This window comes from Pelophylax lessonae (genome assembly GCF_965119305.1).
Source record: "Pelophylax lessonae genome assembly, chromosome: 2".
Lineage (NCBI taxonomy): Eukaryota > Metazoa > Chordata > Amphibia > Anura > Ranidae > Pelophylax > Pelophylax lessonae.
Window position 1 is genome coordinate 538,232,124 of NC_138769.1, and position 22,801 is coordinate 538,254,924.

A 22,801-nucleotide genomic window follows, 5' to 3' on the forward strand; every position below is an offset into this window, starting at 1 on the left:
AAGTCGGGCAGCCGCCCTATCGGGGTACCTATCTAGAAAAGGCCGCAGCCTTTCCACCCTCACCGGCGTCGTCCCCTTTGTGCGAAGGCTCTCCGGACCGCCCTTTTCCGGACTTAAAACACCGAGCCAAGGAATGGGAACCTCCGCAACCGGAGCATTCATGTTTGAAGCGACATGTGCCACCGAACTTACAGGAACCCTCATTAAATTGCCAGCAGAAACCCCTCCTCTTTGCGGCCGGCTGTCCCGGGGTCGCAGAACCACCGGCCCCCCCTGGAAAAAACTGATTCGGAGCCTTCGCAGACGACATGAGCCGCATCCACAGGCTGATGTCCTTGTGGTCCCACCGCAAGGACGGCCTAACCGCCTTCTGCTGCCAGAACTGTTCGTCGTACCGCAGCCAGGCCGACCCCCCGTAAACCCGATAGGCTTCCCCTACAGCGTCCATGTAGCAGAACAGGGCCGAGCAGTTTTCCGGCGCCTTTTCCCCTATGACGCCCGCCAGAATGGCAAAGGCCTGCAGCCAATTGGCGAAGGTCCGAGGGATAAGCCGATAGCGTCGCGCCTCCTCGTCCTCCTTCTTGCGCTCCTCCGGTTTAACCCTGTCCAGGTGAAACTTCTCGAGGGGCAACAGCGGGAAGATTTCCACGTACTCACCCTTCCAGATCTTCTCCCGGACTTCCTGCTTCAAATGTGCCCCCAATGGGCCCTCAAAACAAACATATACCTCACCTTTCGCTGAATCGTCCAGGCGAACAGCGTCCGCCTTCCCCTCCTTCGCCGTCCCGGTCTTGTCCCCCGCCGCCCCGGCCGTCACTGCCACCACTGCCAGCGCACCAACAACCTGGGGAGGGGCCCCAGCCCCCCCCCCGCAACTAGCCCCGTGGAAGACGGCCCCGCCAGCCCCGGGGCCCCCCCCGGCTCCGTGCCCGAGCCCCCCGCCGGAGGCACCCAAGCCGCCGCTGGAGACAAGCGGCCCCCGTCCCCCGGGGGCAAACGCCCCAATAGGTCCCGTAGACCCAGGAGGAAGCCCCTCAAACCCCCATCATCACCCCCTTCCGGGGTCCCCGCCCCCACTGGCCGGGACACCCCCACCCCCCGAGCCCCTCCAGCACTCCCACCCCCCACATCAAACAAGCCCCGCAAATCAGACAAAGCCAGAGAAGGAATTGTGACCTCACCTGTCTGCCCAGGGGGGGCGCCCCCAGCCGCCGATCCAGCCTCCCTCGTCGCCGACCGACCACCGACATCCTCTTCCACATCCGATCCGGACACCTCGCCTTCCGAACGATCGTCCCCGGGCACCGCCGACATCCGTCCACCAGGTGTCGCACTCCCGCCATCTGCAGAGCCGAGCGACAGGCGTCCACGCCCCCGTACTCCAGCTCCGCCCGACGGAGACCTCTGTGAACCAGCCGAACTTCCGATGACCCGGCCACGTGACTTGCCCCGCCGCGTCATCTCTCTGCGCCCAGCCGAGGCCGACTCCGAGTCCCGCCGATCACTGCTGCCACCGGCCGCCATGAAGCCGCTCCCACGCCGAGGCACCCCTCCGACCGGAGCATCGCCAGTAGGGGAGCCCGCCAGTCCAGTAGCACCCCGGCGAGAGGGACGGGGAGAGACCGAAGGCCGCCTCCCCCCACTACCCCCAGAGCTCCGTCCATGCAGAGGATTCCTCCCAGAGGCGCGCACGGCCGCAGCAGGAGTACGCTTAGCCGGCGGCCCTGAAGGGTCCCTGTCGGGGCTCCTAGGATGACGCTGAGCTCGAGGGGAAGGGTCCGGTGAAAAACGCTCCGGCGGCCGTGACCGCCGAGCCCGCGGGACCGCAAGCCCCTCCGAATCCTGTGCAGAGTCCTGAACCCCCATCAACGTGGAGACCTGGGACCGGAGCCACTCAGTCCCCTTCACCGCGGCAGCGGCCTTAATTTGCTCCAGCAAAACGTCCAAATCCGCCATCACAGACCAGGGAAGCTGAGGTGAGATGCTCTGCAGTGAAAAAGGTGGGTGACCAAGCTTCTTCTTCCTTCGTCCGTTGAACTTCCACTGACCTCCAATCTGAGGGGCCACCCCTCCTAACTGTACCTCAACCCCTCCCAAACCTGATACACCAATCCCTGAATACCCCCCAACTCAAAACAATTTAATTTAACTCACACCTGCCCTGTCTCCCCTCTTTACATGGTCATGTCTGCCCTGCGCTATTTTTTTTTTTTCGCTTCGGGCCTTGCTGTTCTTACACTTTTTTATCTATTAGATGTAAACACCTTTTCACCCCTCTCTAGTCTTTTGAAATTCAATTTGTCTGAATGTTCTTTTTCTACCAAACCACAGTTTACATAAATTTCCTTCTTCTTGACTTCATCTTCTTCTTATCCTAGCGTCTTTTTAAACACCTTTTGCACTTATTTGGCTTAAATATAGTTTCCATGGACAAGGCTCTTATTTCCATGTATATAATTGCAATGATTTACAATGCGTTCTGGATAGACCTATGACACCAGTAAGCAGGAATCACTAGAAATCCTAATGTCATCAACATACAGTTAGTTTATTATTATTATACATGATGGTGATTTATACATGAAAGAAGTGGGCGCTAGGGGCTTATTAACACTACACAGTGCACATTATTTTGCATATAACGTTGTGCAGCGTGAATTTGTGCTGCAGCATGCAATAATGCATTGGTAAAATGCACTGCGGTGCTTGGTTTTTTTAACTACCATGTAGGTGTATACCCTGCAGCATGTTGCAGTGTGCTAAAGAACGCTGGAATGTGTTGTGTAAAACTGCAACATGTCCTGTATCTTAAAGATGGATGGTTCCATGTCGAAAAAAATAGCAAAAGGAAAAAAAAAAGTGTGTGTGTGTGTATATATATATATATATACTGTGTGTGTGTCTATACATATATACATATATATATATATATATATATATATATATATATATATATATATATATATACAGTATATATATATATATATGATGCCTAGTGTATTAAAGTGTATTGAAGTTGTACTGTCTACCCTAAGTTTACTAAGCACTGCTTAAACTGTCGGCACAATGTAAGTCCTGTATAATAATTATATATATATATATATGTATATATATATATATACAGTATATATTTGCTACACGAGCAATGTTGTATTTTAATGTCGTTAAAAAATACCTTATCTAGTCAATCTAACATGTATTTGTAATCTGTAAAAATCAAATGCATTATTGGTAACCTGGAGGTATTCCATACACCATTGGTGTTCCTCCAGAAATGTAATTTCCTAATCCTTGATTGGATCACTGATTTTCCCAGAAGTCTGCACTAACGCTGGCCATACAGTACATGTTCAATTCTCTTGTACAATTTTCCTTTAGATTTACCTTAAACTTTGTAGTGCAAGGGACCGCCTAATTAGATACAATTGAAAGTTGTTTAGCATTGACCTCATTTTATGTGATTTTTTTTGGACATCTAAGGGCTCTTTCACACGGGCGGTCCGATCAGATCCGCCTGTCAGTTTTTTAGGCGGATCTGATCGGATCCTCCATGCAGCTCTATGGTGCAGCGGATGTCAGCGGAGACACCTCCGCTGACACCCGCTGCCACCCGTATGCGATCCTGTCCGTGAAATCTGGACGGATGGAAACCCTATTTTTCCATCCGTTCAGGTATCGGATCGGATGAGAGCGGACAGGCGGTCCGCTCTCATCCGATCCCCCATAGAGAGCAGCAGGGGCTGTGACACCTCCCTCTCCGCACTGCAAGCGGAGACGGAGCTGTCATTCGCCGGCTCAGCGGGGATCGCGGATCGATCCCCGCTGAGCAGCACGAATCCGCCTACGGAGGCGGACTGTGTGAAAGAGCCCTAAAGGAAAATTGTACAAGAGTATTGAACATGTATGGTCAGCCTAAGATACAAGTCAGATTTTTAAAAAATACCTTATCTAGTCAATCTTATTTGTATTTGTAATCTGTAAAATCAAATGAATTTTTGGCAACCTGGAGGTATTCCATACACCATTGGTGTTCCTCCAGAAATTTAATTTCCTAATTCTTGATTGGATCACTGATTTTCCCAGAAGTCTGCACTAACGCTGGCCATACATGTTCAATTTCCTAGTACAATTTTCCTTTAGATTTACCTTAAACTTTGTAGTGCAAGGGACTGCCTAATTAGATACCATTGAAAGTTGTTTATGACCTCATATTATGTGATATTTTTGGAAATCTAAAGGAAAATTTTACAAGAGTATTGAACATGTATGGTCAGTCTAAGATACAAGTCAGATTTTAGGTATTCTCTGCAAAAATAAGCACTGTGAGTACATCAGCTTATCTATAATGAAAAAGTCACTCCCATTCAGATTCACTCTGCAGACAACAAACATGTTTTATTCGGAGCAGAAACAGGTAGGGATCTGCTACAAAGCATGTTAAATCTTGCAATGTACATTGATCACTCAGAGGGGGTTGTTTTGTTCTCAACAAAAGTAAAGTCTCTCTTTAAAGCAGCATATTGAAACCAAGGTGTATATTTGTGTACAGACATGACATTTTTGAGGTTTGTCAGTGTAAATTATAATCTTTAAAACATGATTGTTTTGATCTCTTGTCCAGGTTTACAATGTCCACTACACCATGAGCATCAATGGCAAAATACAAGAAGGGTCAATGGAAATTGATGCTGGGAACAATCTTGAAACATTCAAGACCGGCTCTGGTAGTGATGAAGCCATTGAAGTGCATGACTTTCAGATTGTAAGTATAGAGTACCTGTGTGTTGGTGTCTTTGGGTCAGAACTGTCTATAGGCACAGCATGCAGTACTAGAAATGTATCTACATCAGCCATTTTAAAGCCTCCAGAGTTCTGAACCAAATAAAGTTCTTAGTAAAGCCAGCTGTAAATGCAAATACCTGACAACTTTTACATACTGTATGCTCAGCCATGGTAATGAGCATTAAAGTCCTGTTTGTTTTATTTGTCTGTGTAATAATCAGGCAAACCGCTTTATAAGTAGATGGAGAAGGAGAGGGTGAGCAGGATAAGCAGTGCTTATATGTCATTCCCTTGGAGGCAGGCCATCGCATTGACAACACTGACCGACCACCCACTCACACACTTAGGTAGTCCAAGTGGCTACAGCTGCAGTACTGCCACCCTCCTAAAGGAGATGGTAATTCAACTGGTTAATTGGCAGAATCAACAGTTTATAAACTATGTTACAAGGAGGACAGTGGGAAATAAAAATGGTATTTTACTAATGACAGATTATGGCATACTATGACAGACTATGGACCACAATTCCTATCAAGCAAGACTAAGCTAGCGCATGGCATTAACTTTGCTTAGACTGTGGACTGAACAAGAGAATTCTGATAGATCCCCCTATTCATGCCAAACTGCATAGATGGATCTTTCAAGCTGTCAGAATGCCTAAACAGTGACTGCATCTGATTGGATGTAAGCTTTCAACCAACAACTTTCCATCTGGTTTCCTTGAGAAAAGTCACTTGAAAAATCAACTTTTGTCCAGTGGGGTGGTACCGACAGGGCCGCCTATGGCTCCAATTTCATCCAATTCATCAAGATTCAGCTGAATCAGTCAACATTTTCGCCATCTATGGTCTGTGACACTCCAGCCCAAACTTGGCTTTGGATAAAGAGTGGGAGGGTCAGATCTTTTGCTGTTCTTTTGTTGCTGCCTATGGCCTTCTGAGAGGAGATTTCCTCACTCCCTTCCACGGTGATATCCAAAACATAGATATGACCTGAACTCTGGAGCGTATTCTTTCAGTAAAGATTTATAGTCTGTGCAGTGGTGAAATACATCCAGTTAGATATCTCAATAAATTAGGATGCAAGCAGTCTTTCTTCAACCCATGGAGGAAATATTAAACTAGTAAAGTAACATAACTAACATCAGCTGTCTGAAAATACCTTGTAGATGTAGGATCTGTTATTCTTTCACATCTCAGAGTGCTCTGCAAGCAGTTATGCAAATACTGACTTTCCCTAAATTGCCTGTAGGCTCCGTGTCTATTCCCACTATGGAGACAATATGGAGGGGGCTATAAGCTCTGAACTAATTGGAGAAACAAGTGTGGGCTGATAGCAATCCACCACACAATTTATATTGCCATGTTATTGTTTTCCACAGGTTCATTGCATATAATAATTCAAGACAGCAAGTGAAATTGGTAACTGAACTGATGATATCTACTAGCATGGTCACCATGTCATAAAGTCCTTCCTACTATCATACCTTTACATTTATCATGTAATCCACTGCAGCCCTAATTCTTGAAGCTTTCCACATGTCACATGGGTGGGTTTACTTCCTGAATGCTGTGTGAGCCCATCTCTTTCTGCTTGATTTGTCACCAGTCATATTCAGATTCCCATGGCAGGTTTCCATGGCAGGTGGCTGTAAGGAGCTTCAGAGATCTGACACTTTGATGGTTTTTTCAGTATGAGAGAAACACCACAGAACTTTCATTAGGTGTGTTTGGGAATGTCTGTTCAACATCACGAGCGGGTTATTAATAAAAGAGGTTCCCAAAAAACCTACCAAAGGCAATGATGTGGACTGGTGTACTGCAGCAATGCTGGGTTAAAAAACAAAAGCAAAGCAAAGATGGTATGCGCTCCCCATATGCATTTGAAGGTCCAGCAAATCTAAATATGATCCAGTGTCAAGTATCTACATTTTTGTATGTATATGGGAGTATCTACTTAGCAATATAGGAATGGTTTTACTAACCTCTAGTTTAAAGAATAACTCCATCTTTTGCACCACTTTACATGTTACATGGTGACAGCAGCTGTCACTTTTGCTATTGGTGTGGCTGTGCGAGACTCCGCCCTCACAGCTGTGTCATTTATTCAAGTATCTTTACATGAATGAACTATAAGCCTACGTTCACACCTACAGTATCTCACAAAAGTGAGTACACCCCTCACATTTTTGTAAATATTTTTTTATATATTTTAATGTGACAACACTGAAGAAATGACACTTTGCTACAATGTAAAGTAGTGAGTGTACAGCCTGTATAACAGTGTAAATTTGCTGTCCCCTCAAAATAATTCAACACACAGCCATTAATGTCTTAACCGCTGGAAACAAAAGTGAGTACACCCCTAAGTCAATATGTCCACATTGATCTCAAAATGTCAATATATTGAGTAGCCACCATTATTTTCCAGCTCTGCCTTAACCCTCTTGAGCATGGAGTTCACCAGAGCTTCACAGGTTGCCACTGGAGTTCGCTTTCACTCCTCCATGACGACATCACAGAGCTGGTGGATGTTAGAGACCTTGCTCTCCTCCTCCTTCCATTTGAGGATACCCCACAGATGCTCAATAGAGTTTAGGTCTGGAGACATGCTTGGCCAGTCCATCACCTTTACCCTCAGCTTCTTTAGCAAGGCAGTGGACGTCTTGGAGGTGTGTTTGGGGTCGTTATGTTGGAATACTGCCCTTTGGCCCATTCTCCGAAGGGAGGGGATCATGCTCCGCTTCAGTGTGTCACAGTACATGTTGGCATTCATGATTCCCTCAATGAACTGTAGCTCCCCAGTGCCGGCAGCAATCATGCAGCCCCAGACCATGACACTCCCACCACCATACTTGACTGTAGGCAAGACACACTTGTCTTTGTACTTCTCACCTAGTTGCCGCCTCACACGCTTCACACCATCTGAACCAAATAAGTATACAGTATCTTGGTCTCATCAGACCATAGGACATAGCTCCAGTAATCCATGTCCTTGTGTCTTCAGCAAACTGTTTGCCGCTTTCTTGTGCATCATATTTAGAAAAGGTTTCCTTCTGGGGTGACCAATTTGATGCAGTGTGCGATGTATGGTCTGATCACTGACAGGCTGACTTCCCACCCCTTCAACCTCTGCAGCAATGCTGGCAGCACTCATATGTCTATATCCCAAAGACAACCTCTGGATATGATGCTGAGCGCGTGCACTCAACTTCTTTGGTCGACCATGGTGAGGCCTGTTCTGAGTGGAACCTGTCCTGTTAAATCTCTGTATGGTCTTGGCCACTGTGCTGCAGCTCAGTTTCAGGGTCTTGGCAATCTTCTTATAGCCTAGGCCATCTTTCTGTAGAGCAACAATACTTTTTTTCAGATTCTAAGAGAGTTCTTTGCCATGAGGTGCCATGCTGACCTTCCAGTGACCACTAAGAGAGTGAGAGCGATAACACCAAATTTAACCCGCTCCCCATTCACACATGAAACCTTGTAATGCTAACGAGTCACATGACACAGGGAGGGAAATGGTTAATTGGGCCCAATTTGGACATTTTCACTTAGGGATGTACTCACTTTTGTTGCCAGCGGTTTAGACATTAATGACTGTGTGTTGGGTTATTTTGAGGGGACAGAAAATTTACACTGTTATACAAACTGTATACTCACTACTTTACATTGTAGCAAAGTGTCATTTCTTCAGTGTTGTCACATGAAAAGATATAATAAAATATTTACAAAAATGTGAGGGGTGTACTCACTTTTTTGAGATACTGTATGTGCTTTTTGGTGCATTTTGCATTGTGCAGAAACACACTACAGTTCATTTAACATGGTTTCCTATGGTACACGTTCACATCTATGCGTTTTTCACCAGATGTATTTTTGGACAGGGATTTAGAAGCCCCCTCTAACAAGGGGGTCCCTCATTCCCACCTCCCCCCCGCCATGTGAATGAGTACATTCTACCCCTACTCATTCACCAAAATGAGTGTCACATAGAAAAAAAAAACACAAACACAGTCTTTGACAATTCCTTTTTTAAAAATCAAAAAAATAATGTCCCCTGATGTAGATTCAAAGTCAGTCACACCGTACCACAAACCCCCCACCCCTTGTGATGTCACAAGGGGCGGGGACACCAGTTGACATTACCGGATGGCCCCACCCCTTACCTATTTAGGAACTGTCAGATGTAGAAGTGGGCAGTCGGCGGTTAGCCTTCAACGAGTGTGGATCTCTTTTTTTTTTTTACGAGTTTAGCAGGGTGGCGGTGACACTTTTTTTGATGAATGAGTAGGGGTACAATGTACCCCATACTCATTTACATGGGGGGGGGCAGGATCTGGGGACCCCTTGTTAAAGGGGGCTTCCAGATTCTGATTAGCGCCCCCCCCCCCTGCCCGCAGACACTTACAACCACAGCCCAGGGTTGTGGGGAAGAGGCCCTTATCCCCATCAACATGAGGACAAGGTGCTTTAGGGAGGGGGGGCAGAACCTCTCTTCCCTAAAGCACCCCCCATGTTGAGTGCATGCGGCCTGGAATGGTTGAGGAGGGGGGTTGCGCTCGCTTGTCCATTCCCGTTCCTGACCTGTTGAACTGCATGCTCAGATATAGGTATGGTATGGATTTGGGGGGACCCCACACTTTTTTTTTTTTGGCGTGGGGTTCCCCTCCAAATCCATACCAGACCTGTAGGCCTGGTATGAATTTTTTGGGAGGACCCCATGCTGATTTTTTAGCCAGCATTTTTTTTTACATTTAGCTGTCATTTAGCTGTGGACAGATGATAACTAATCGGTTATTAAGAACGAGGCAAGCGGATACCAGGCCCGCTCCTTGGCAACTAGCTATATACAGCGTTTTTAAGGGGGGGAGAGGAACGCGAAATGCATGAAAATTGCATGCAAAAACGCGGGTTTAAAAATGCAAAACACACAGCGAAAAGTACCTGAAAGGCATCAACCACATAGATGTGAACCTAGACTAAAGGCCCGTACACACGTACCGATTGTCGGCCGAAAATGTTCGGCCACCGAACGATCGGCCGATTTTCGGCTTGTTAGTATGATGCTTCCGACAGCCGACAGCGCACTTTCGGCCGAAAAGAATCTGTCGTGCAAGCATTAAAATTTTTGTTGGCCAACACCAGAACGGCCGATTGTTTGCCAGTCAGTACAGAATTCGGCCGACAGACAGCAGATTTGCAAGACTGGGCATGCTCAGAAAAGAAAAAAGACAAGGAAAGTAAACCATCACATGACATCACTTCTGCAGTCGGCTGTTGTTGGCCGACAAAATTCGTGTGCAGTCTTTTGCAGTTTTCAACAGACAAGACAGCCCTTGGACAAAAGACGGCCGATTGTTCGGCCGACGATCGGTACGTGTGTACGAGGCTTTAGTCCAATCTGCCAGCACAGCAGACAGCCATGTAGTTAGTGGAACACAGGTGTGGTATTCACTGAACTTGGAGTCCATTGATACTTCCTCCAGCTCTCTAACTGAAAGTCTGTACCTCTGTATGGACATAGGTTGAAGGAGCCTGGCATTGCACCCATCTAAAGTGGCTATTTATTCCTCCTTAGTTAGGTTTTTCTGAGGAATTTGCATTTCCAGAGTGATTTTGTCAGGGTCTGAACTTTCCAGTTGTTTACTACAAATATAGTGCTTTGTAGCTATAAATATTAATAACTCAGCATGGGCCATCAGGATATTGGGATATTACAGCATGTGACATTTTGTGTATGTGCAGATGCCTGATTTTCTATGAGCCTAAGGAGCATATATGCCACTTGAATAAGACAGGACATGTGATTTGTGCAACGTTATGTCAGAGCTTGGGGTGACTCGCTGGGCAGATTAAGAATATATTACTTCTACATGGAGTTTTATTATTAAATCATGTATCCTCTTCTTTCTGTGCTGGTTTTTAGTTTGCTATGGTATGGTAAATATTACATTAGCTTTTTAACTCTATGCTGTCTTTTATGATCATCTATCTGTAGGGAAACTTGGCTTTATCTGAGACAATAAATATGAATATGACATTTGTTAATTGTTTTCAGAAAGGGAAGAATTCCTTCTTCACTGCAGTAACAGCATATTTACATGGATCAATAATCTAGCCATTTAAGAATGTGTTCAATAGGCTCCAGTATAAGGTTTTATAAGGATGTATCTTCCGGAGTTGCTATCTTCATTTGCGATTACATTTCTTTACAGTAAACTGATTTTATTGCTTGATTTATGGCCAAAGACATGCAAAGGAAAAAAAATGAAGAGTTTCATCAAGACAAACAAAGTTGATCTTGGGGCTCATCCTATAGGGGTGCAGAGATACATTTAGTGACCACCAAGCATAACACATGCAATGCTAACTGACAGCTTCTGCTACATTTGCTTTATTTTATCATCAAGGATTTGCTAAAGTGCTAGTGATTATTGCTGCTCATGGTTTCCATTGAGAGCAATTGGCAAGAGCTCTATGGCAGGCCCTTGTACACAGTTTGAGTAGGAGGCTGGAGGTATATCCACCAAGACCTGACAGCTAAAAATAAGTCTGTACTCACTCCAGCCAAAGTAGACTGACATCAGCCTCTAAAGGTGTCCACGTCACCTTTAGTAGCAATTGGAAATTTTTTTTTTTTATATACCTCTAAACGCCCCTCAGTTTTAGTCTATGTGTCCATGCACACATAGGTGTTTACAGGCGTTCAGCGGCAGAAAATAATCCACTGCCAGCCCTATCAAGAGCAGCAGAAAAAACGACTTGACTTGCCTAAAAGTGTGTAAACACGCTTTAATGCTAGGCGCGTTGAGCACTTGAGCATTAGTTCATTTTATTGGCCAGAATAAATTATTATTCTGGCCAATGAAATGAATTAACGTTTAACCAAATGACAAGCCTAAACGCGTATAAACATGTCTTAACAGATTTATATAGGTTTTTGACGCTGCTCTTCTTCTGCCAGGAGAAAGGCATCAGGAGAGCTGGGTAGATGCCCAGTGTGCAGTCTGTATTCACCACACCAGTTGGAAACTGACATAAGAATGTCTGCGCAATCACCAGGAGAATGCATACACATCCTTTTTACCATCTTCATTAAGTCTCTAAACACATGATATTCTAATGTGCAACTTTAGGTAGGACACCAGTACTTGACCTTACCACTTCCTACTCTCCTTATTCGTAACTAAGGCTGTAGGAGACACTGATGGACCGATACACAGCTAAGAAAACAGGGTTGAGTTTTGGCTTCCTAGTTTAAAGTTATAAACTCTGGGTTAAAAATGTTTTTTATATATATATATATATATATATATATATATATATATATATACATATATTGTTAAAAGTATTGGGACGCCTGACTTTACACTCACATGAACTTTTAATGGCATCCCAGTCTTAGTCTGTAGGGTTCAATATTGAGTTGGCCCACCCTTTTCAGCTATAACAGCTTCAAGTCTTCTGGGAAGACTGTCCATGAAATTTAGGAGTGTCTTTGGGAATGTTTGACCATTCTTCCAGAAGGCCTGGCTCTGGGTCTCCACTCTAATTTATCCCAAAGTTGTTCTAATGGGTTGGGGTCAGGCTGGTCAAGTTCCCCCTCCCCAAACTCACTCATCCATGTCTTTATGGACCATGTTTGAAGACTTGTGTGCAGTCATGTTGGAACAGGAAGGGGCCATCCTCAAACTGTTCCCACAAAGTTGAGAGCATGAAATTGTCCAAAATGTCTTGGTATGCTGACGCTTTAAGAGTTCCCTTGACTGGAACTAAGGGGCCAAGTTCAACCTCTAAAAAACAACTCCACATTATAGTCCCCCTTCCACCAAATGAATTGGATCAGTGCACAAAGCAAGGTCCATAAAGGCATGGATAAGTGATGAGTGTTTGAGGTGGAATAAGATTAGGATGCCATTAAATTCCATCTGTGTGTAAAGGCAGGTTTTCCAATACTTTTGACAATATAGTGTATGTATTTATGTGTATATCCTTAACTCAAAGAAGTACTTTTGTGGTCTGACCTTAGAGGGTGGATACATTTGTTCTCCATGGTCTTTCAGTGTCGAGGAATGTAGCCATCCTCTCTTGCTCACTCCAGAGTTGGACTTTGAGATTTGTAGTGTTCTAAGAGCAGTGCATTTGACTGCAACTAACCTGCACTACTCGTTCTAAACAAACAGAAGTGAGGGTTAAAGAAGAGGTTCACGGATCACATTACAAGGCGAGAGAAAAACACAGTAAAAAATCATTTCATTATACAGGGATGGATTATTTTTGGAGAACTGCAAAAATGTAAAATCACAGACGGAAATGCTGCGATTCCAAATCTAGTGGCAATCAGTGCAAAATGTGCTGTAATCCCGGTAACTTGCAACTTTATTAAAAATCAATTGAAACCTGTCCCCAAAAAAGGAGCAGGAGCTTATTTTAGGCAACAAATGTGCATAGGGCAGCCTGTTGAAGTGAATGGGCTGCTCTATGCATGACACGCAGAATCGCATGAAAATCACTCACAAAGAACTGCGAGCGGGAACAAGAGTTCTAGCTATGAGAAGTGTGAGTGGGGTCCAAAGAAATTGTTTAGAGTCACAATAAAGAAAAAAATAGGTTAGTATGGAGTTACACTCTAATTAAACTAGTGCATACCTTCCAACTGTCCTGGTTACTGTGGGAAAGTCCAGCAAACACAGCATTTTCCCAGCGTCCGGCACAAGTGGGCTTTGTCCCACGCTCCAATGTCACATTGGTGGCAGCTTCAAGTACAGTGCAATGACTGTATACTGGACCTGCACATGCGCTATGGAACAGAAGCCAGATCACTCCCTCTTTGACTGTAACTGCCCCAGGTAAGCGAAAGTTCATTGCCTGGGAAGCTTCCAATGAGGGCTAGTGTGCTGCAGCCAATCAGCTCTTCTTACCAGCCTTGGCGTCCTAGGATGTGCACTTTGGGAAGTTGCAGCTGGACAGGTTGGCAGGTTGGTCCTCAGTATTAGGAATGTGAGCAGACTGTCCCTGTGGGTGATTTACAGCATTCTGATTGGGAGATTCCCCAGTGCTGAGCCTAGTGGAGAAAGCACCCTGCCGGCATCAGCTTTAACCTTTGCTGGGCTAAGAAATAATCAGTGAAGGGGATTGGGCATTGTGAAGGAGAATGGGGGGGGGGGGGCATTGTGTGCAGAAGTGGCGTAATGTGGAGGGTGTATGGGGGTAATGTGTGAAGGGGGGGTGTACTGGGAGGAAGTAATGTGCGGAGGAGGGGGAATGGTGTACAACAAATATGGAGGGGGGTAATGTGTGCAAAATGGGACAATGTGTACAATGTGTGCAAGAGGGGGCTGTACAGGGAGGGGGGGTAATGTGTGAAAGAGGGGTTGTGTGTACAGGGAGGGGGGTAATGTGTGCAAGAGGGGGCTGTGTGTACAGGGATGGGGGTAATGTGTGCTAGAGGGGGCTGTGTGTACAGGGAGGGGGGTAATGTGTGCAAAATGGGACAATGTGTACAGAGTGGAGGGTAATGTGTAAAGGGAGGAGGTTAATGTGTACAAAATGGAACATTGTGTACAGGAAGGGGAGTGATGTGTGCAAGAGGGGGTTGTGTTTAGGATAAGAGGGTGATGTGCAGAAAAGGGGGCAGCGTGTACAGAGAGGGGCATACCGTCCAACAGTCTGCTTTTGTAAACACAGCAGACTGTTGTTCTCTCAGGGTCAGCACAGAGCGCCTGTGATCCTTCTATTTAGGATCACGGGTCTGTGTTGATTCCACAAGCCCATCCCCCTCACAGTTAGAAAACACCCCCTAGGCATACATTTAACCCTTTGATTGCCCCTGAGTTAATCTCTTCCCTGCCAGTGTCATTATTACAGTAACAGTGCATATTTTTAGCACTGATTACTGTAGTAATGTCACTGGTCCCCCCAAAAATGTCAAAAATGTCAGCTAGGGGTCCGATCTGTCTGCTGCAATGTCGCAGTCTCGCTAAAAATTGTTGATCGCCACCATTACTAGTAAAAAAAAAAAAAAATGACATAAATCTTTCCCCCTAGTTAGTAGACGCAATAACTTTTGCGCAAACCAATTAAAATACGCTTATTGGGATTTTTTTTTACAAAAAATATGTAGCAGAATACAAATTGGCCAAAAATGATGAAAACATTTTATTTTTACATTTTTTTTTATTGGGAATGTTATATAGCAGAATATGAAAAATATAAAATAAAAGAAAGCTCTATTTGTGGGAAAAAAATGACATCAATTTTATCTGGGTAGAGCGTTGCGCGTCCATGCAATTGTATGTTAAAGAATTGCAGTGCTGTATCGCAAAAAATGGCCTGGTCATTAACGGGGTAAAACCTTTTGGTCCAGAAGTGGTTAACCTTGCCTCTTAAACCCCTTCCACCGTTAACAGTTTGGCAACACTCATTTTAGCTGCAGTGCACTGCGTGCCACCACAGGTCACTTCCCCCTTCCTTCAGAACTCATTCTCAAGTTGTAAAGTTGGGAGGCATGCTAGTATATTTGGTTCTTGGTGTATGACAAAACCTTTGTGAATAAAAAAAAAATTCCATTATTTGAACAGTATTTCCAATGTCTATTGTATTGTGCTGATGGCGGGTAGCTGGACGTGTCCCTTTGCATGTTTTTCAACTAGCTGCTGCTTTCCAGGGACGTGCTGGATTTCCGAGTTGGCTATGTTTACCTCTGAACATACGTTTCAAACAATGTTGTCACCTATTTATTATAAGTGTCAGAAGAGGTATGCCATATAAGTGGTTCCAGCGCCTTCTCGGCAATATGGTGGCGAGCTCTGAATGTGTTAATGGTCTGATACACCCTGAAAGAACTTGGGTAGAGTACAAGATAACAAACTGATAATTCACTTGTATCAGCCATGAGGGAGGGCCTAGAGCTTCTGTGTGATTTATGAGCCCCGGGATTAAACTTCCACTTCAATTACACATCACAAACAAGATGCACTTGGAGCTATATTTGTGAGATGTCAGCTAAAATGGAATTATATTTTTCTGATGACAACCAGAAGCACTCAGCATCCCATTTTTGCTTCTGTTGCTGTTTATCAAGTGTGAATATAAAATCCAGTTTCTACTTGTGTTGTTTAGGCTACAGGATATGCCCTTATGGGTATAGCAAATGCGAGAGGAAGCATTGCAGAAATATGGGATTACCAAGCAGCACATCATGGTAATGTACAGCTTTTTAAATAGGACTCTCACCATCCTATGCTGGGCTGTCACTTCAATGTGCAAGATGAGAGCCATCTGAAGAAATGACAGTTATAATTCTGGAGTCTCATTTTTCTTCATTCCGGTCACACAAGCAATATAGACACCGTAATAATAAGCCACCAAGCTGATAATTCCGTGGCAGAGTAAATGGCCTATTTTGACTCATTTACAGAAAAGTGACATTCCAGATTGTACCTTTGCTCCATTAGGCCCTGGCAAAAGCAGTGTTATTGGCTTCTATATTTAGTATTGAAGGTTGGAGCATGGCTGGAAGCAGTAGTTAGAATTACCCCCTATAGCCCCAAACATTCTTCTTAGTATTAGGGGGATGGATAGTTGCTAAGACACCTTTTAACCCCTGAGGCATATGTTCCAATGTAACAACGTAACACGCGCTTTCAGCCCTTATGACAGGTAATATTTGTAAAACTGCTTGTCTCTTTCTATATAGCATAGGCCTGAAATAATAGAAATTACTGCTTTATGTATCACAAGTGTTTTAGAAGTATAAAGGCACAAATGATTCTATAGCGTTTAACCACTTCAACATCAAGACACTTGTTGCTTACAAGTCAAAATCTGTATTTTTTGCTAGAAAATTACTTAGAACCTGCAAACATTATATATATATATTTTTTAGCAAAGACATTAGAGATTAAAATGGCCGTCGTTGCAATATTTTCTGGCACACGGTATTTGCGCAGTGGTCTTTTAAACACATTTTTTTTGGGGGGGAAAAACACTTCACTGAATTAAAAAACACTAAAGAGTAAAGTTAGCCCAATTTTTTTGTATAATGTGAAGGATGATATTACGCCGAGTAAATAGATACCTAACATGTTATGGTTTAAAATTGTGCGCAAACTACGGTACTTATAAATCTCCATAGGCGACATTTTAAAAAATGTTAACGGTTACCAGTTTAGAGTTACAGAGGAGGTCTTTTGCTTGAATTATTTCTCTTGCTCTAATAATCGCGGCGATACCTCACGTGTGTGATTTGAACACTGTTTACATTTGCGTGCTTCCCCAACTTACACGTGCGTTTTCTTTGGTGCGCGAGCACGCGGTAAGGAGGGCGCTTTAAACAAAATTTTTTTTTGTTTTTTGTTTCTGCTGCTTGTGATAATGGTTGAGTGGCTGCTTAGCCGCATTGGTTGTTATCACTTGAAAGCCGACTGCCAGCTCTATGATACGGTACCAGGGGATGCCTCTAGCTGCAGGCATCCCCCCGGTACAACCACTTCAACAAAACAATGACGTACAGTGCTTGTAAATCAGCCTAAACTCCAGCAACAGACACAGATCAATTAGGTGTATTCAGTAAGCAAAGCAAAGCAGTGTGTTGCTTAAAGTACAGGACCTCATGCACAGGGGCGTACTAAAGCATATGCCCCTGGAAAGCCATGTTTACCCACAGCAATGCCAGATTGGGAACAGCGCCTGAGTCTGTGCAGCCGCTGCATCCCAGTTTACATCAATATAATTATTTGCACAGGGATGCACAGAACACCTGTGCTTCCCCATGCACTTTAGTGTGCCCTGTGTGATGGATAGTTTTGTTTTGTGCAGCCATAGGGCTAAAATACTTATAGATTCCTACATCCACACATAGGTGGTAAATGGAGGTATCCCCCTTCACCAGAACATTGTATTCTGATAGCGGCACACTGATAGCCAGCTGTCAGAATGCACTGGCTGTAGCTGATTGATTGGGGAAGATTTTTTACATGTCCTTTTTAATAGAATTTAATTAAACAGTCGACTTTTTCCATGTGGGGGGGGGGGGGGGGCACATAGATCGTGTCTGGCCTAACCCACAGTATGGAATGGAATTGGATATATTTTTTTTTGGGTGACCCCCCCCAGAGACAGGGAAGGCCGACATTCCTCCTCAGTGTGCAGGTTACTAGGCATAGTTGGTGGTGTACAATGTAGAAAGATTGGCGCCAGTCACTTTTATGCTTGAACAAAGAGAAGTTTATTTCTCACAACAGGAAAATGTGGGAGAGAGGGGTAGGGCACAGGACACCCTTAGTCAAAACAGCAGCAGACTTGCAGATTGGCAGACTCCTTAGACAAAAATGTAGAAAAGGTAGACATCAGTACAGAAAAAGAGCCTTTAAGCAATCTGTACTTTGTAGCATAAGCTGTCTCCTATAGCAACAATATTCAACTCACGGAAGGTGCAGGAACTCTCTGGATGATTCCATCTTCACACTTTCCTAGGCTCTCCATGGTTTCCCGGTCCATGGCAGAGTAACCTCTGGTACCTCATCTCAGGTCTCCATCCTTTCCTTCATGCTTCCAGATAGTGAGCAGTCTCTCCCTTGCAGAGCATTGAGCACATGGCTAGGCCTCAGGCTTCAGGCCTACCCAGCAGCAGCTGTTCCTCACACACTCACCCAGGCTACGGCCTGGATGGCAAGGGGCCAAAATCACCTGACTTCCTCCAAATACATGTCTTCTCCCAGCATGCTCAGCGACCAGTGTGATTGTCTGAGAAAAGTATACATATTCATAACCTAGACTCACTTTATTTCATTACACTAATGCCAAAGGTAACAGTGCCACCTATTGACAAAAGGAAGAAACCACAGCTAAACCAGGCTTAGGAAGAAATCCAATGATCACAAAGACTACAAATTAGCCAGGCTAGCTACCACCTAGTACAGCTAAATTTATTAGCAGCCCTGTTTTGGACAAGGGTGCTACATTTATAGAAACACAGGGGTTTCCTTCTCATTATTTAAATGCTAATTACTTGGCTGTGGCACTTCAGTATTTAACCCCCTCCCACTCGCCGAAAGATGGCTACAGTGCTGGCTTAATTTGCTGGGAGGGCGTACATGGACATCCTCCGGTGATCATACTGCCCTGCGGGTGGCACACTCTGTGATCACTGAGTCTTTCAGGCTCAGCTGATTACATTTGGGGGTAACAGACCAATCACAGTGGCCCGTTACCACGTGATCAGCTGTGTCCAATGACAGCTGATCACGGAAGTAAACACAAGCCGGTTTTGGCTTTTCTTTCCTCGCGCTGACAGCGTGCTTAATAGTTTCAAAAGACTCCGTGACAGGTTTTTGGTCATGTTGTTTCCACCTAAAGCGGAACTAAAGGGAGCATACTTCCCTTCCTAGTGCTCCTTTCTTTGTCGGCGCTGCAATCTTCTTATGTCTGGGGTTTCAGCCATCTTCATTGGCCGGAAGGAAATGATGTCACTCCTGCACATGTGCTGGAGCTAGTCATCCCAGCACAAATGATCGGCCGGATCGATGTAAGCCAGAGGCGTAACTAGAACCTTCAGGGCCCTGATGCAAGAAACCATGAAGGGCCCCCCAGACCCCTGGCCGGGGCCCTTACCTTCAAGCCCAGGGCTCTTCCCACTAATCCTGGGGCTCTTTACACTCGTTGCATGGCCTTTTATTACGGTCCCGCAGCAGGATTCTTTCACAAGTTCTGCAGTGGGCCCCCTTCCTGCAATCTTGTGGGCCCACTTCCTGCAATCTTGGGGCCTCCCCACAGTGGTGCAATGCCAGGGTCCGGTCGCAAGTGTGACCTTTGCGATCCTGGAAGTTCACCCACTGGTTTGCTACCGGGCCCCCTGGAGCATGGGGCCCGGTAGCGATTGCAACCCCTGCAACCCCTGTAGTTACGCCCCTGATGTAAGCTGAGCTGCGCATGTGCAACAGTTTACAGTCACTATAGGCAGGTAGGTAGGTAAGTTTTATTGCAATAGAATGCCTGCCTTCTCACAGTATACCATGTAAAATGACTGATTTAAAAACACTAATAACTAAAACTGATACAAATAAATGGTCACAAAATATTCCTTTTCTTCTGAAGCTTTTATAATTAATCAATCGTTTTCTATGGCCAATTGAGACAAACAGTTCTGAGATCGATCTTCCACCAGTGGTTACTGGACTTTGTGACTTTGCCAGCACCTGCTGCTTTATTTTCAACAGCCTTGATTACACCAACAGCAACAGTCTACCTCATGTCACGCACATCGAAGCGACGAAGGGGAGGATAGTCAGAGAAGCTCTCCACACATACATGAGCTTGCCAGGGACCATGTCAACAATGGCTGCATCACTAGACTTCAGGGACTTGGGGAATTCTTCAGAAGATCAGAATAATGGTCAATCTTCTCCTTCAGCTCAGCAAACTTGCAGGCAGTGAGAACAATATGGCAGTCCAGCACAGGCGCATAGCCAGCACTGATCTGTCCCGGGCGGTTCAGGATAATGGAAACTTTCTTTACGCTGAACTTTGAAGCCAGCATTGTCACTGGCAAAGCCTGGTTCAAAGCTTCATGGTGCATTTCCACAAACTTGAGTTCAGTTGTTGTACTGACTGGAGCAAAGATAGTAGCTTCAGGGTACCAGTTTCAATGTGATCAACTGGTAATGTACCAATATTACCAATCTTGAACACATCCTGCAGAGGCAGACAAAGAGGGTTGTCAGTACGGCAGCTAGTTGGCAGAATGCAGTCAAGAGCTTCCAATAGAGTGGTTCCACTGCCTTTTCTCTTCTTGATTCTCCATCTCTTGAACCACATTGCATGTTGGCACTGGTTTCAAACACGTTGTCCCCATTCCAACCAGAGATGGGAACAAAGGCAAGGGTATCTAAGATTCTAACTACCTTTCCAATTTTCTTTGTAGCTCTTCTGGCTCTATAGTAGCTCAGAGGAATTTATTTTGTTAACACCCACAATAAGCTGCTTCACAGACCCAGTCCAAACGAGCATGATCATGAGTTCATCAATTCTTTGAGATACCAGCCCTTAAACTCACCAACACCAGCAGCAACAATAGGCACAGCATAGTCGGCCTGAGAAGTGCCAGTGATCATGTTCCTGATGAAGTCTCTGTGGACAAGGACATCATTAGTTGTAACATACTGTAGTTTTTGCTGGCCTCAAATTTGCACAGAGAAATTTTGAGGGGAATACCACATTTACGCTCAGCCTTCAGTTTGTCCAAGACCAAGGAATTTGAAGGAGCCCTTTCAAACACCATATTTGTAGATGAGATGTCTGGTTGTTATGGACTTGCTAGAATCTACGTGTCCAATAAAGAGGACCCATTGTGAATTTTTAGATGTTGGCGATTGACACCTTGTAAATTCTCTGTAGACCCGGTGAGGAAGAATACATTCCATTGATTTTAACAAACTTTGTTACAGATTCCTACCTTTTGTTACTGTGAAGTGAAATACTATAGCTGTTTGTTTCACCAGACTGATTGCATACTCATTTTAAATGGGAGTGACCTTTACATTATTAATCAGATGATGCACTTGTGTTCTAATGGGGAAGTTTGCTATGTCAGCATTTTTCTAGAAATGAATAACCCTTTGGTAGCATTTCCCCAAAAATGAAATGTTTGCTGCAGAGGATGCCTAAATACGTAATTGTATCTTACTTTGGACTTCTGGGAAAATCAGTGTGCTAATCACACAAGCAGGAAATTATATTTCTGGAGACGGAACACCTCCAGGTTGCCATATTGCAGTAAATTTTATAGAAAATAACAGCTCTGCAGATGAATTGGGAAAGGTAATTTATACTATCATTCAATTACAACATGGCTTGTGTAGCAATTATATATGCTATTAATATGTTTTTTTTTTTACTTGTTTTTGTTTTTCCCAAGAAAGTGGAATTATATGTAGATATATATATATATATGTAGATATGGACTTCTGATTTTTTCTATGATTTTTCTGATCTGCATAGCTTTTTCAGGTCAGTGACTCAAAAATTATTGAAGTCAGTGAGTGGACATAATAGCCAGGCAACTAGCATCTACAGAAATAGGTCAGCAATAACAGCCCCTTTACAGCACGGCCAAGCAGGAAGCCAGCAATTATTTCTGTCCTCCTTCTTTATACAGTATCGTTACAAACTTTACACACATATAGTAGTTAATAGTTTAACATTAGTGTGTAAAACTAGTGTGGTAAATTAGTGTTGTTTAGTTTTTAGGAGAAGGGTAAAACAGAGCCAGGTTTTCATCATTAGGCTGCATTCACACTTTTTTTTATTTTTTTTTGCAAGTGTAGAGGATCTTTTTTGGTGTAGCCAATGAAAATAATGCTTGAATAAGGTGTGAAATGCTTGAGAGACTGCTCCATTGCACCAGCCCAGAGAGAGAAAGATTGCTGCATTGCCTCCCTCGAGACTAAGAGAGACTGCTCTATTGCCCCAAAAATTAGAGAGACTGCTCCATTGCCCCAAGATTGAGAGAGACTGCTTCATTGCCCCGAGACTGAGAGAGACTGCTCAATTTCCTCCAGACTGAGAGGGATTACTCCATTTCCCCCAAGACTGAGAGAAACTGCTCTATTTCTTGAGACTGAGATAAACTGTGCAATTGCTCCGAGACTGGGACTGCTCTATTGCCCCGAGACTAAGAGAGACTGATCCATTGCCCTTGGACTGAAAAAGACTGCTCCATTGCCCCAAAACTGAGAGAGGCTGATCCATTGCCCCTGGACTGAGAGAGGCTGATCCATTGCCCCTGGACTGAGAGAGACTGCTCCATTGCCCGCAGACTGAGAGAGACTGCTCCATTGCCCGCAGACTGAGAGAGACTGCTCCATTGCTCCCAGACTGAGGGAGACTGCTATATTGCCTCCCAGACTAAGAGAGACTGCTCCATTTCCCCCAGACTGAGAGAGACTGCTCCATTGCCCTGAGACTGAGAGAGACTGCTCCATTTCCCCAGAAATGAGAGAGACTGCTCCATTTTCCCCAGA

General features: G+C 44.6%; 1 protein-coding gene across 1 annotated transcript in view; it reads left to right on the forward strand.

Moving 5' to 3' along the window:
* Nucleotides 1-22,801, forward strand: part of CNMD (chondromodulin) — a 132,879-nt gene that overhangs the window by 17,240 nt on the left and 92,838 nt on the right. The window contains exon 3 of the mRNA XM_082245036.1: nucleotides 4,622-4,762. Coding sequence (XP_082101162.1) covers nucleotides 4,622-4,762 — 141 coding nt within the window. The remainder of the gene's footprint in view (nucleotides 1-4,621; nucleotides 4,763-22,801) is intronic.